The 15100-nt window shown below is 54.4% G+C and overlaps 6 protein-coding genes across 6 annotated transcripts; 3 read left to right on the top strand and 3 right to left on the bottom strand.

Annotated features, from left to right (window-relative positions):
- Positions 1-309: 309 nt before the first annotated feature.
- ACO1O0_004347 (FAD binding domain-containing protein) lies at positions 310-2544 on the top strand (the record flags this gene model as incomplete). The annotated part of the gene is made up of 5 exons (XM_083193787.1): positions 310-435; positions 492-1465; positions 1520-1560; positions 1623-1859; positions 1937-2544. The coding sequence occupies 5 exons, from the start codon at positions 310-312 to the stop codon at positions 2542-2544; spliced, it is 1986 nt and encodes a 661-aa protein (XP_083050735.1).
- Positions 2545-2933: 389 nt separating this feature from the next.
- On the bottom strand, positions 2934-3977 carry ACO1O0_004346 (sterol desaturase family protein; the record flags this gene model as incomplete). Its single annotated transcript, XM_083193786.1, has 1 exon — positions 2934-3977. The coding sequence occupies one exon, from the start codon at positions 3975-3977 to the stop codon at positions 2934-2936; it is 1044 nt and encodes a 347-aa protein (XP_083050734.1).
- A 2907-nt stretch (positions 3978-6884) lies between these two features.
- Positions 6885-7610, top strand: ACO1O0_004345 (uncharacterized protein; the record flags this gene model as incomplete). The annotated part of the gene is made up of 2 exons (XM_083193785.1): positions 6885-7393; positions 7448-7610. The coding sequence occupies 2 exons, from the start codon at positions 6885-6887 to the stop codon at positions 7608-7610; spliced, it is 672 nt and encodes a 223-aa protein (XP_083050733.1).
- Positions 7611-8001: 391 nt separating this feature from the next.
- ACO1O0_004344 (pyridoxine/pyridoxamine 5'-phosphate oxidase) lies at positions 8002-8673 on the bottom strand (the record flags this gene model as incomplete). Its single annotated transcript, XM_083193784.1, has 1 exon — positions 8002-8673. The coding sequence occupies one exon, from the start codon at positions 8671-8673 to the stop codon at positions 8002-8004; it is 672 nt and encodes a 223-aa protein (XP_083050732.1).
- A 271-nt stretch (positions 8674-8944) lies between these two features.
- Positions 8945-10461, bottom strand: ACO1O0_004343 (uncharacterized protein; the record flags this gene model as incomplete). Its single annotated transcript, XM_083193783.1, has 5 exons — positions 8945-9426; positions 9492-9556; positions 9618-9735; positions 9986-10211; positions 10312-10461. 5 exons carry the CDS (start codon positions 10459-10461, stop codon positions 8945-8947), a joined length of 1041 nt encoding a protein of 346 aa, XP_083050731.1.
- Positions 10462-12258: 1797 nt separating this feature from the next.
- On the top strand, positions 12259-14143 carry ACO1O0_004342 (cytochrome P450; the record flags this gene model as incomplete). Its single annotated transcript, XM_083193782.1, has 5 exons — positions 12259-12457; positions 12547-12719; positions 12776-13019; positions 13082-13441; positions 13518-14143. 5 exons carry the CDS (start codon positions 12259-12261, stop codon positions 14141-14143), a joined length of 1602 nt encoding a protein of 533 aa, XP_083050730.1.
- Between the last annotated feature and the right edge of the window lie 957 nt (positions 14144-15100).

Below are 15100 nucleotides of genomic sequence, written 5' to 3'. Positions count from 1 at the left end.
TTGGCCAACCCGCCAACCCCGTCACCCGGCCACCCGGTCGCAGCCGGGAATGGGGTTTCGGCTTCCTATCCATCTATCCATCCATCCATAGCCCGGCCATGATACCGTACACATCAACGATCCCACCACCCGTCATCCGATGCTGCCCAACCCCAGTCTGCTTCCCCCATGGGCCAAGAGCAGATGGGCCATGGCCCGCTGGGGGTATTAATACTCCAGATTGCGGGTTTCCCACCTGCCACGACTCACCAGCCCGGCTACTGAATCATTCCCAGACCAAACCTCCTGGCCTTCTACCTCACACACATCATGCAACCAAAGGTCGACCATGTCGATGTTCTCATCGTGGGGGCGGGCCCAGCCGGCCTGATGATGGCCACGTGGCTGGCCAAGTGCGGCGTCAACACACGCATCGTCGACAAGCGAGGCACCAAGGTCAGTCATGCCTCACCCTCAGCTCAACCACGCCGCATGTGCTCACACTTCCACAGATCTTCAACGGCCAGGCTGACGGCCTGCAATGCCGCACCCTCGAGATCCTGGATTCCTTTGGCATCGGCCACCGCGCCTGGCGCGAGGCCAACCACATGCTCGAGATCTGCCTCTGGAACCCGGACGAGAAGGGCGTCCTGCGCCGCTCCTCCCGCATCCCTGATACCGTCCAGGGCATCAGCCGCTTCTCCCAGGTTGTCCTGCACCAGGGACGCATCGAGCGTTTCTTCCTCGATGCCCTCAACGAGTTCAGTGGCGGCGACCTCGCTGTCGAGCGTGGCGTCATGCCCACCAGCATCGCCATTGACGAGGCCCTCGTCGAGAGTCCCGACGCCTACCCCATCACCGTCCAGCTGCGGCACCTGACCGAGGAGGAGGCCACTCCCAAGCAGACGGCCACCTCCTCCAACGGTACCGTCACCCAGGACGGCCTGTTCCGCAGCAACCTGGCTGCTGACGACACCGCCGACATGCTCAAGGCCGCTGAGCTGAACGACAAGGCCAACACGGTCGAGACGGTCAAGGCCAAGTACATGGTCGGAGCCGACGGTGCGCACTCGTGGGTGCGCAAGCAGCTGGGCTTCGCCCTCGAGGGCGAGTCCACCGACTACATCTGGGGCGTGCTGGATATCGTCCCCATCACCGACTTCCCGGACATCCGCTCGCGCTGCGCCATCCACTCGGCGTCATCCGGCAGCGTCATGGTCATCCCGCGCGAGAACAAGCTCGTGCGCCTCTACATCCAGCTCACCACCACCAGCAAGATCGGCGACAGCCAGGACTCGCGCGCCGACCGCTCCTGGATCACGCCGCAGCACATCCTCGAGTCCGCGCAGCGCATCATGGCCCCCTACAAGATCGACTACCGCAAGCTCGACTGGTGGACTGCCTACCAGATTGGCCAGCGTGTTGGCTCCAACTTTTCTGCTCACGAGCGAGTATTCCTGGCCGGCGATGCCGTCCACACTCACAGGTTTGTGATACCTTGAAATACTTGATTCCAGCATGAGACTGACCATATTTACAGCCCCAAGGCTGGCCAGGGCATGAACGTCAGCATGCAAGACAGTGAGCTGCCATAATTTTCCAAACCCCCGCAAAGAATATTGGGACCAACTGACATGATGTAGCTTACAACCTTGGCTGGAAGATTGCCAACGTTGTCAAGGGTCTGTCCGACCGTTCCATCCTCAAGACGTACGAGCTTGAGCGCAAGGCCATTGCGCAGGCTTTGATCGACTTTGACCACAAGTTCTCGCGCCTCTTCTCGGGCCGTCCGGCAAAGGACATCATGGACGAGGAAGGCATCAGCATGGACGAGTTCAAGGAGGCCTTTGAGAAGGGCAACCTATTTGCCAGTGGAACCGGTATGTACCAGTCTCGGAACCCCGTAACCCCCCAATCCCATGCTCCTACAGGAACCCCAAGACTAACACGCTCAAAGCTGTCGATTATTCCGACAGCCCCATTGTTTGCAAGGACTCAATACAGGCCTTGGCATCTGGGATCAAGCTGGGCAAGCGAATCCCCAGCGTCAAGGTCCTCAGCCAGGCCGACGCCCGCCCATGGCACCTACAGGAGCGGCTCCCCAGCAACGGCAGCTGGCGCGTGGTTCTTTTCCCCGGCGACGTCTCGCAGGCGGCGCAGAAGAGCCGCCTGGCGGGCCTGTGCGAGAAGCTGTCGTCGCCCACGTCGTTCCTCCGGCGCTTCACCCCGTCTCGGGCGCGGTACGACTCGGTCATCGACGTGCTGACGGTGCACGCGGCTAGGCGGTGGGACGTGGACACGTTCGACTTCCCCGAGGTGCTGCGGCCGTTCGACGAGATCGACGGCTGGGACTACGAGAAGATCTACGTCGACGACCAGTCGTACCACGAGGGCCACGGGCAGCTGTACGAGACGTTTGGCATCAGCCGCGAGGAGGGGTGCGTGATGATCCTGCGGCCGGACCAGTACGTGTCGTACGTGGGGCGGGTGGACGACTACGAGTCCATGGACCGCTTCTTCTCTTCCTTCATGATACCGCAGCAGGGGGCAAAGTCTCTCAAGTAGCATAGTTGAATGTGAACATGAATCTGCATTTCTCTTGGCTAACAGCTATTTTAAGTGCCCCCACCATTCAAATCATTGGAGGTACAGATATGGAGTACAAGTAATACGTCACCCCTGAGCCATCATTAAGGGGTATCAACAGTTACATTACCATCCTGGTTCATGTGCAATGTCACACGCAACTAGAGGAAATGAGCTTTTTGAGAGCGGTGGGATCACCATTCTATTTCATCCATGTATCATAGCGCGTAACCCATCATAAGACATTCCTCCCCCTCTATGATGCTGACATTGTTACCTCCCCCTTTCTGTGTCTTTGTTTTGTTACTTTTTTCTTTTGCATTTTTTTTTTCTCCTTGGCGGACTATTTTCACTCTTTTACCTATATCTCACAGAAGAGGCATCTTCACCGGGGAGTCCCAGTCGATAGCCTGCTCCTGGCACTCGATGCGGTCGCGGCAGGTGCCAAAAATCCTGTCCCACAGACGCGTCTGCTTGCCGTAGTTGGCGGCCACCTTCCAGCCCTTGCGGTGGTGCAGGTCGTGGTCCTCGATAATGAGCTCGGCGCCTACGAGACGCAGGGCCCAGCTGAGGGTGTTGGGGGGCACGGCGTGCAGGCGCAGGCCGCTGTGGCCGGCGATCTCGGCGAAGACGACGTACTGGTGGCAGATCCACCACTCGTAGAAGCCCAGAGGGAATCCCATGGCCTTCATGGAGAAGTAGGTCAGGAGCGGGATGCCGGCAATGTCGAAGAATTCCTGCTCGTGGTCGGCGTAGAGGGTCAGGAGCGGGTTGGGGTGCTTGGTCAGGTGGTGGGTACGGTGGTACTGCCAAAGGAAGCTGACCTCGTGCATCAGGCGGTGGTACCAGTAGAACCAGAAGTCGAGGATGATGCCGTAGAGGCCGGCCTCGAGGGGCAGCCAGTACCAGTTCATATCGGCGGGGGCCTCGGTGGTGCGGTAGGCGAGGTAGACGGTGAAGGCCACACGGAAGGTGGAGGTGGAGACGAGGGAGTGGAAAGTCTTGGTGACGCCCACGTCGGGGACACCGTCACGCTCGTGTTGATCTCCGTCGAGGAAGCCGACCTCGTGGCCGGTGTGGCGCAGGACATGGAGCTCGCGGATGGCTATGGCCTTGAAGGCGACGAGGTAGAGGAAGAAGGCCTGGAGGGCAGACAGGTTTCGCCCAGTGTAGGCGACTATGAGCTGGTGAATGACCAGGGGGATGCAGGCGTGGACCAGGACCCAGCGGTGCTCTTGTATCTCGGACAGATAGGGGACCTTGTCCTCCTTCTCGTGGACGGGAACCTCTCTGTCAAGGTCGACAGGGTGGATGCGGAATATCTCGAAGAACCAGTGGTTGATGGTCCACCCGGAGCGGTCCTGGCGCCAGGTGGACTTCATCGAGTCCTTGGGGTTGGGCTTGGCGCTCATCTTGCTGGATACCAGATGGTGGGGAATTGGTTGAGTTGCTCTGGATGCCCAGGAGGGAAGGGGAGCGGGTTGGGAGAGGGCCAGGCGCTGCCTTTATGGAAGGCTGTCCAGAGCGATACCAGCATGTGAATGAGGCAACGCATGCTCGCAACCTCATCCCCCATCCATGTGGTTGACGCAGCTCGGGGTGGGTCACGAAATCGTCAAATCGCCATGGTCCATCCGACTCCATCGTGGATTCATGGGCCCATCATCCATGGCCCATCCCCGGATTCCGGGAGCCCCCACCTTATTGCCGACGGACCCTGGAGACTGATGTCAGACATCTGTACGGATACCAAGAAGCCTGTAGCCTGTAGCCTGTACGGATAGATGTCAGACATGCGTCGACTATGTGCCGAGTGTCCGGAAGGTCACTTCGCCACGGTATCAGCGCAGCGCATCCGGCCGATCTTACTTCCCATAGACCGTGTCTTCTAGTCATCATGCCGAGGAAGCAAAGCGACGGTGGACTGACTGTTGGGTTACGGAGCATTGTGGCCCTGTGGCCCTGTGGCCCTGTGGGCAGTGGGTAGCCCAACCGATCTGCGTGGCGTTTCCTAATCGGGTATCAGTTTGCGATGGGGGGTTTTGGTAGATTTTTGGTGTTTTTACTCAGCCCAGGCCACTGCATCATCATTCAAACGGTGGAACCTTCCTTCCACGTTTATTGTCCAGACTCGCCAACGAATCCCGTGACTGGGAACTTGTTACCTATTATTACCATTAGGGAAACTCCAGGTCAGATCGGGTAGTGGTTTGCGACTGCCTCTCTCAATCCTCACAGATCTGACTTTCTGGAAACATCCAACTCCACGAACGGTACCGTACAACGCACTTTCGCACAGCCCAATCAGTTATTATCCTCCACGTCTCCCGCGTGAGTGCTGACGCCACCATCCATCATCATATGCCGACTCTTTCAGCAACAGATGTGGCCCAATACTGCATCTTGCGAAAGGCCTCCCCATCCACCACCATCTCTACGACAGATCTCCGGCACATGTCCTCAGCTCAAGCCTCTCAGGCGACTGATGTAGAACTTTGCAGCCTTCAGATAACCTTGTATGGCCTACTGGGATATAGTGGCGAAAATAGTAGATCAGTCGCTTGTAGCTAGAAGTTATCCGGCACGCTGATACCTACCTATCTTACTATCGCACCAGTTCCTGCCGTTTGGCCCCAATGGCACGGCGCAATGGCACGGCGGAAATGGCCCGTAAGTTGTAGGCTATTAGCCCGCAGCTCGCAACCAACCATGTCTTTCACACGACATACCCACTGGCCCCTATTTCAGCATGTCGAATCGTTGAGCATCAACTAAGATGCATAGGATGCCTGGTTGCGAGTCGCATTTTCGGTTGACTCACTTGGGAGTGAGGCGGGAACGGACACTCGGAGCAACAACGGGGTTGGCCCCCCATTACCATCGCTCATTACCCGTCAGGAGGGGCTGAAGTTCAGTGGACCCCATTCTAAACGCACGATTGTACACGTAAGGCGAGTACGCGGATGTCCAGTTGCCTGCCAGAGGCTTTCATGGGGAGACCTTGAAGGGAGGGCACTGCTCGCGGTAGAAGCTTCTCGGCTTGGTCTCTGCATGGAAGGCTACATATGTATATTTTGAGTGGCATATCATGTATAATATACTTGGAGATGAAATATGCAAGATATATGCCGCCTTAGCATGAATGTGGTATGCTGGCTAGTGGACAGGTTTAGTATATGGTTAACGCTGGATACTAAACTCGACTAGATGCCCCGACCTTAACTTCCTTCACAACAAACAATAACTAGAGTCTGAAGCGGTTGTACTTTATGCCAGTAGCAGCACCAGGGGCGTTTTTTTAGGTCCTCGTCATCATCATTCAGTCAGTTCTAGGTAACGTTGGCTATTGGAGACGTGTTTCCACCTAGTGCCTCCCAGATAAACGCCTGGATCTAGAGGTCCTCAAACAAAGGGTCAAACTCCGCCGCCATGAAATGGTAAGCATCGAAGAAGTTTATCATAGTATGCGCTAGTTTCGAAAAATGAAAGTGCAACTCGACCAGCATATAACAATATGAGCGCGAGTCACTTCTGTTGGCCCATCACATCCAACCCCTGAGATTTGCAAGAGGCAAAAAATGAGGTAAAACTCCCGTAAGGAAACCTCGCCTATGACCTAATAAGCACCTAGCTTAGGTACTATGGGGTGCCTACTATGGTACTCACCATTAACCAGTAACTATGTATATCCAGCGATATTTGCTGTCTTCCATGGAAGCTGCTGGCTACGGGGGATCGACTACTTGTTGAAGCTGCTTCACGAGATCGAGTTTGGGGGATTGGGTACAGCGAAAAACATGCCATGAATCATCGAAAACATTGGGGTGAAAATCGTCTCGGGAAGGCGTTGATGGCGGCGAGAGAACACCTCATGGAGGGTCAAAAGGTGCAAAGAACACGGTGGGAGAATGACTACTGGCAATAGCAGTGAATCACAGTCATTATAACCTTGTTTCACAGTCCCACCATGGAAATGAGGGATCCCATGACTCTTGAACAATGCATTGGACATTTCTAGTCTATTGATTCCCCGTTGTTTACAGTGAGTCATGAATGAACACACAACACGACGATGGCTGATTTTTGGCGCGTTGGGGCGTCAATCACACGCAAAGTTAAGCTTTCACACACATGGCACAAACCTGTGACGATGAATCAGTGATGCTTTAAATCTGATCGTGTTCAAATCTATTCTCTTTGCGTCCGTTCTATATCTCTATACCCTCCGCCTCGATTTCTTTCCCCTCCTCTGCCCTTTACTCTAGGTATCATCAAACTTTCCTAGCACCCGATCTCAACACTTCAATTCTGTGCCCCTCATGTACGGAAACGACATTCTTGCCCCTCTCGACGTGGACAACCTCCAGAATGCTGGACTGCTCAGCCCTCGAACCAATCGTGGGACTAGGCAGATGCACAAGCGGTGTCTGAACCGCTTCAGTGATGAGGAAAACCAAGACATACCTCTAAATTTCAATTTTCTATCAGCCGCTGCACAGAATGCCTTTGCCACGATCCCCGAGCAACTTGTTTCCCGGGCGACACTCGAGTATGTTGGGTTTTCGGAAAGAAAGGCTGGGAATCTGTGGTCACAATGGACGGCTTTACTATCCCAGGGTGTAAGTCGGGAGACGGATCCAGACAACGGCGGACTTCAGATGACCTTCCTTGAGTTCATAATCAGTTCTTTCGAGACAGGCAACGACACCTTTGGCGAAGATGACCAGCAGTGGAGGCAACTCATGGAGACTTTTGGTTTGTCCACCGAGACACAGCGCGCAATCCTCGATCCGGCCTTCAAGTACCTTCGTCTCTCCAACTCTTGCGTGTACTGGTCCAAAGACACTATTAAATGCGCTTTGCTGGGCTGATGGAGATTCAGAACGCGTCCCACGAGAGAGATCGAGCTTTGCGTCACGCTGCTAGCCACGGTGCTACGCAGTCCCTTTGACTGGGTCGTCGGTGGCATGACCGTCGCCATTGAGCGGGTCCTAGTCGGTTCCGAAATGATTAGCAGAGAGAGTGCAAAGGACATACCTAGGTAGTGCTAAGACCAGAGCAGCGGCCAATCTCCAACCTGGCCCCTATTTCCCAGCCAGGCCTGACCCAACACACGCAGATACGGCTAAAGGCCGTCATCGGCGGCTCATCAGGCATGGGCTTTGCCGCAGCCAAGCTCGCCCAAGCCGAGAATATTAACATCGAATCTACAGCCTAATATCCATCTCGAGTCTGAGCCTTATGCCCTTTCCATCAGGAGAGCACCAAGGCGTTACAGAAATAGAATCAAAATAATATTCTTTTCTTCTTCTGAAAAGAATAGCAAACTTCCGCGTAGTACCCAAGATGTCAAGTTTGACAATTCTCCGCAACTACGCTCCACACACTCCGACAAAGATATGCATCTCCCGAGTCTTGATCAAAACAAAAACCACTTCAAGGCCACAGCCTCCTCTTCTCCCATGTATCGTTATCAGCTCCCCGCAAAAACTGCAGTCTCTCATGCATGCGATCCGAAGCGCCCTGCCAGAACTCGACCGTATCGGGCTGCACCACACAGGCTCTCCAAGCCGGCATGACGAAATCCGGATTCTCGCGCACGAGCTTCCGCGCCTCCTCCAGGCTCCCCCGCAGCTCGTCGGTGCTGCCCAGCACCTGGCTCTGCCTCGACGCCGCGGCCGTCGCCCTCGCGCTGGTGGACCGGCCCGTGAAGCTCTGCGCGCTCTCCGCCTCGGACAGCGCCACGGCGCTCCCGCGCAGGCGGACCTGCCGGCCCAGCTGCGGCCAGTAGAAGCTGAGGGCAACCTTTGGGCTTGCTGCCATCTGCTGGCCCTTGGCGCTGTCGGCGCTGATGGCAAAGTGCCACCCGCGGTCGTCGAGGTCCTTCAGGATGAGGACCCGGGCGTCAGGCTGGCCCTCGGTGTCGACGGTGGAGAGTGTCATGGCATGGGGCTCTTTGACCTTCTCGGAAATGGCATGGCTGAGCCAGATCCGAAAGGCATCATGCGGCGTGTCGGGTAGATGGTCGAGGTCTGATGGGGGGAAAGGGCCTGCTAGGGAGGGCAGCGCACGAAGCGTTGCTTGGATGGACTGGATTGAGTCTGCCATTTTGGTCAATTTTGGCCTGTGTCTAAAATTAGGCGGAGGTTGAAGAGTCATGGATACTGACTTCTTTTTCTTTGGACGATGAAAGCTCAGAGTCGTCGACTCGTATATATAGTCGTATTGCCCGCGAGTGACGCATCAGACAGTGCGGGGGTCCCTCCGGCTTCGGCTTTGAGAGCGAAAGTTTTGATATAGTAACATTATTATATTAAATAGGTATGTGTACGTTTCCAACTATTCACAGGCCATGTTACAGCCAAACAGGTGGATGAAGCTAACCGTCGACCCTGTACGACTTGGTCACCACAATCCCCTGCCCACGCCGCCCGTCTTCGTCAAAGTCCTGCGACCACTGGCCCCCCGAATTCTGACTGTGTTGCTCCCCGAGTATTTCTTCGTCCGAAGTGTTCGCCCCCGAGCTGTTCTTCCTCCCACCGCCCCCTATGTAAGTCTTGGTGGTCGTGCCCCTTATTCCGAGTTTCGCGTCCGTGAGCCTCCGACCGACCTTGCCACCGGAGCTGGTATTGCTCTTCGAGACGTGCTGCCCGTCCTTGCTTATGTATCCGCCTCCGATGGTCTGTAGGGGTATGGAGCCGCTCTTCTGCTCGCTGCGGTAAGGGGTGTTGTTGCTGGACTGCCCGGATCGGAAGCGGCGGTAGATGGATTTGTAGAGGGGCAGGCAGACGGGGATGCCGATGCAGATCAGCGTGATGGCCATCTCAGCTGATGACCATACGATAAGACCCACGCTGTCGTCTGTTTTTGGGCGTGGTTGTTAGGATCTAAAAAGCACATGTATCTGTGTCACCGTTGGTACTCACGCAGGTAGTTGGGGGTGTAGAGGCCCTCGACTTCAGTCGTTCTTTTGATCCCGGCAGCGGCAGCACTGGACGTTTGAGTAAGAAAATAGAAGCACGGAAGCTATCATTATCCAGTGGCGGACTTACATTAGGCCAAGGCTCATGCTGCCGGCAATGGTGTACTTGTCTCTCATGGGCATCTGGAGATTCCAAAAGATCACCCATGGGAGGACAGCAAAGAAAACGTCGACAAGAACCGTAGAAACTGAAAAGCGCCAACTTATGTTAGCATAACAGAAGAAGCCAGTTATCATATTCCTAGGTTACCCACTGCAAAGGATGTAGGATGTTGGTCTCGTGTCGATTGGGCACTTTCCGCCTTCGATACGCTTGTCGTAGACAAACTTCAAAGGCACGCATGAGAGCCAGAAGCAAAGGACCTGTGCTGTTCCATCAATCCACGGTCAGCTATAATCTGGACTAGGCGTCTGTTAGGTGGGTGGCAAGGCCCTTACCAATAGAAGCTGCCGAGACTAGTGCCATTGCTGTCCAGATGGCGATTCTATGCCACCGCGACGACACCAGGCGCAGGAAGAAGAATCCCAAGGATGCCTTTGCTATAGCCATGCCAATAATGGCAAAGCCTTGTCCAATGCACTCATAGAGTGTTGCTTTTGTCACCATTGCCATATCGTGCCCTATGTACTTCAAATCCTGCCCGAAGCCGATTTGAGCCGACAGCTGGGTGAATATTGTAAAAATTAGAAGGAAAACCTGAACGCAGTGAAAAGCAACTGTTAGTAGATGAAACCACCTTTAGAAAGTACGACGGAGCACGTACAAATGCCACCATGTAAATATAATCGTCGATGCCGAAGGAGGCAAGACAAAAGATGCGAGTGTACGCTCGAAGCATGAGGAAGATGAAGACGAGCCCGACCATGAGCCACATGACGCCCATGGCCCAGGGGGCCTCGCCGCCCATTGCCATGGTGGTGACAGCTGAGAGGCAGCCAGCCAGCCAACAAGTCTCAGACGAAAGAAATGTCGAGGGTGAGAGAAATCTCTCTCTCTCTCTCTTCGGTCTGCAGTTTTTCCCGGGTAGTGTGCTGCCACTCTGGAAAAGTTGACGAGTGAAGACTGTTCAACGTTGGATCTAGGCTTGGCATGACTTTAAACAATGAAGGAACCAACAAGCCACCGGCAGAGAAAAGTGTGTAATTTTCTCTATCGTGGGGGGCGTTCAGGACTCCCAGTCGACGTCTCCACCAAAAGTCTGTAACAGACCCGGCAGCCTGGGAAGGGAGCATGACAGGTCTTCATATCGATTGGTTGTGTACATGTACATGTACAATAGGCCCCCTGAATTATGTAAGGTGTGGTGCAAGGTGAGGTCGTAGACTTGTCACTTGTAGCCCCTAAACAGATGCCACCCGATCTTAATCTGATCAAACAGCTGTGGAGATGGATAAGGCATTGGATCGACTGCAACATGCCGTCGACTCAACCAACGAGACTTGGGGCACCAGCTATATAAGAATTCGATGCCATCACCAACGCTTGGAATGCTGTGTGCTGGGGGAATATGTGTTGAAGTTAACCTGTACTGTGTACTGTATTAGAAGTAGTACACCTGCCTCACCGCCACGTCGCAGATGTTAGTATGTATCAAGGCACGAGAGGGACGCACAGGCAACTGTGCATTACTAGTAGCGAGCCAAGTAAGGTGCCTGTACGGATGCTTTGAATCGATGGTGGTTTGGCTGTGTGAAAAAGTACCCCGGTTTAATTAATGCCATGCCCCCAGCCTCTGCTGTTATTAGCTTGAAGAACCCTGCTTAGTACGCGCGAGATGGTGCACAAGTAATGTACATATTAATACTCATATGGGAATAGTACTCGTAGTGAAGGAAATGGGGGATCTTGCTCCATAGGCTGCGCACAGGGGTAACTGTAAGAGAGCCAGGGGCCCAGGCGAGACGAAACGGGGTGGGGACATTGGTACATGTACATAGTATGCTTGATGAGAAGCTTAAAGCCCTCAAAAGACTTCTTCGTTGGCTGCCTCTTGCTACCCCGTGAAAGATTTTCAGTACGACGTACGACGTAATGGTTCCAACAGCGAGCACCCATCGGCACGGGCGCTAATGGCGGCCTCGGGAGGCAGCCGCTGGTTGGAAACTTGGCTCCCTGGGTGGAAATCCCTGCTTAGAAATTCCCGGCCAGCCACCAGGTGACCAAAGTCCGAAGCAGCCGGGATCCGGGGTTGACGGTGTCACGGGGATGACAATGACCGGAGCTACCGGAGCATGCCCGGACCCCCGTCTCTCCGACTCCCCGGGCCGCCAGTCATCCACCCCTGTAAGGCCTGTTGACACCGTCTACCGGGGAGCGGGGCCGGGATGCATCTCGATCTTGGCAGGACTTAATTGGACACTGCCGCCAACTGGAGACTCTGAGGAGCAACCGGATATCGCGATAGTCTTATCATACCCTACAGTTTCCATGTCAGCCAATCAACCCTTGGCCACTTACATGGGGGCCCTTGGCCCTGAGCTGCATTGCTGCAGTGTATACATGTACCCACATCATCATACATCAACTATGCTTCTGACGCTCTGCCATCGACCAGGAGAGGGGGTCTTGTCTCTTGTCACCATACCCCGGAACCCTCCTTATTACTCTGTAACATTTCGTCTTTTCTGGTCTGACACTTCTCCGCACACAATCTTCGCTCCCGTGCGCCCTCAAATCCTGCTTACCACCGAAGAGGGGACACACGACGACCATGGCTTCCATATTACCATCCGGTACCGCCGCCCCGTCACTTGAGTGGTCTTACCACCACTGGCAGACGCTTCTTTCTGACAGTCGGGTTCAAATCGTGACTGCGGCGGTTGTTGCGCCCGCCTTGACCATCTTCCTGTGGTTCCTTGTTTCTTACTACACATCTCCTCTTAAAAGATACCCCGGGCCTTTCCTCGCAGGTGAGCTTGTTTCTCCTCCCCTTCTGCTGATACCTTCTATATACACAATAGTATTCCCTCCCCGAACAAGAATAGCTGACACCGCATAGGATGGACCAACCTCTGGCGACTGTGGCAAGTCTACACGGCCGACTATGCCCCACGAGTCAAGAAGCTTCACGAGAAATATGGCCCCGTCGTTCGCTTGGGACCCAACCTCTTGGACATTGACTATCCTGAGCTGTCGAGGGTGGTCTATGGCACCGATGGCAAATGGAAGAAGGTACGGAGTCAGATCTGCGCTGCTAGTCGAATGCTAACCGTCTACTCCCTGACCAGACCGACTTCTACAAGAACAGCAGCTCTGTGATCGATGGCAAGATCACCTATCACATGTTTAGCGAGGTCGACAATGTCGAGCATGCCCGACTCAAGCGCCCCGTCGTCCGCCATTACTCCGTCCCCAGCGTCAGGGCCATGGAGCCAAACATGGACAAGGTCATCCAGGACTTTTGCGACCACCTGCAAAAGCGATTTGTCGGCCCCTCGAAGACATGTGAGCTTGGAGACTGGCTAGCATACTGTGAGTTCTTCTTCAAGATATCATTCCTCCATAGCAGGCTGCTGACATTAACGACCCCCTAGATGCCTGGGACTTCCTCGGCGCTGTGACATTCAGCAAGCAGTTCGGATTCATGGATGCAGGCCGCGACTTTGACGGCACTCTGGCCATCGCAGACCAGTCCATCGACTACCTGGGCATGTGTGGCCAGATGCCCTGGCTGGACTACTGGCTGGACAAGAACCCCGTCTACCCCCTTGGGCCTCCCAACATCGCCAACGTGACTGGCATCGCCATTGAGAACCTCACGGCCCGCCTCAAGGGCGAAGACAAGAACTTTGACCCCCAGACGCCCGACTTTCTGCAGTACTTTATCGACTCGAAGAGCTCGCACCCCGAGATTGTCAACGAGGGCACAATTATCGGCTACCTCCTCCTCAATCGTAAGCTTGCCCACCGCATCCATCTATCTATTCTTGATTGTCTAGGTAGCAGAGTTGCTAACATATGCCACCGCAGTCATTGCCGGCGCCGACACCACCACCATCACCATGCGCGCTCTCTTTTACTACTGTCTCAAGGACCAGCGAGTCTGGAAGAAGCTGCAGGACGAGGTCCGCACCGCCAATCTTCCCACGAACAAGCCAGTCCCGATGGCCACGGCCCGCCAGCTGCCCTACCTGGAGGCCGTGGTCAACGAGACCCTGCGATTCCACCCGGCCGTCTCCATGATGATGGAGCGCATCGTGCCCGAGGGCGGCCTCACTCTGCCGGACGGATCCGTCGTGCCGGGGGGCTCCCTTGTGGGCATGAACCCCTACATCGTCGGGCGCAACAAGGGCGTCTTCGGCGCCGATGCCGACGACTTCCGCCCGGACCGCTGGCTCCAGCAGCAGGGCGAGGGCGACGAGGCCTACAAGGACCGCATGCAGCTCTGGGGCACCGCCCAGATCCAGTTCGGCGGCGGGTCGCGCATCTGCCTGGGGCGCAACCTGAGCATCATGGAGGTGTACAAGGTGGTCCCCACGCTCATCGCCACCTTTGACATTGAGCTCGAGGACCCCAATGAGACGTGGTGGACGAGCTCACGGTGGTTTTACCGCACCAAGGGTGTGGTTTGCAACCTCAAGCCGCGGAGCTCTTGAGGTTGGTGCTCGCAGTTTGGCACGACATTGGTAGGGGCGAACACGAGAAGACCATCTCGCTGTTCTTCCTAGAAGGGTCCGTGGACTGATTAATGATGCGAAGATGCGAAATACATGTACGTATTTAATATAACAGCCCGGTCTCTGTACCTGAGCCAAACAAATGCCGCTGCCCACGATACACGACGTACTGCATATCCTCTAGTGCCGCTTACACTGAAAGGGAACACCCAAGGATCATCTTCCATAGCCCCAAGGACCGGATGGAAAGCTCGTCTCCAACTACAGGAGTGCATTCTAGCCAGCACACAGGGATTCTAATAGACCAATCACACCAAATAAACCACCACCTTTGTGACAGGCATCGCTTGGAGGGCAAAAAGAAATCCTGACTCTGTTCTCATCAAGATGGCCACTTCAAACTTCCCCACGACCTTGGTTAACTTCGTTGATAGCTTCACGAGCAACACTTGTATCGTCATCAAAGCTCATAAACTTGGGAATATTCCTGGCCACGTGTCCTTCGATACACTTCTATCCATACGCTCACCAACGACACATTTGCTCAATAAGTTATAAATTTTATATCGACACAACTCCAGGGTATATTCCTATTCCTATTCAACTATATAAATTAGTATATGCTGGAGCTGCTACTTCGGGCTCGGCGATCAACGAAATATTTATTATCCTGTACACATAGGCCGGTCTAAGCCAAAGTCAACCTCTGTTCGTTTAACTAACATGATCTTAAGGATAAGAGATAAGAGAACTCTACGACAGGTATACTAAGCTAGGGAGTGGCTTCAATAAACCTACATACATATACACACACATATATACACACATATACTAATACATATACTAATACATATACTAATACATATACTAATACATATACTAATACATATATTTAAGATTTGTTTAGGTATGTCCCCTTTCCAGCAAATAGTAGCT

The sequence above is a fragment of the Amphichorda felina genome, assembly GCF_050947745.1.
Source record: "Amphichorda felina strain 45539 chromosome Unknown scaffold_4, whole genome shotgun sequence".
NCBI classification, from domain to species: Eukaryota; Fungi; Ascomycota; class Sordariomycetes; order Hypocreales; family Bionectriaceae; genus Amphichorda; species Amphichorda felina.
Note: the sequence above shows the minus strand (reverse complement) of the source record. Positions and strands in the feature narration are given on the sequence as shown.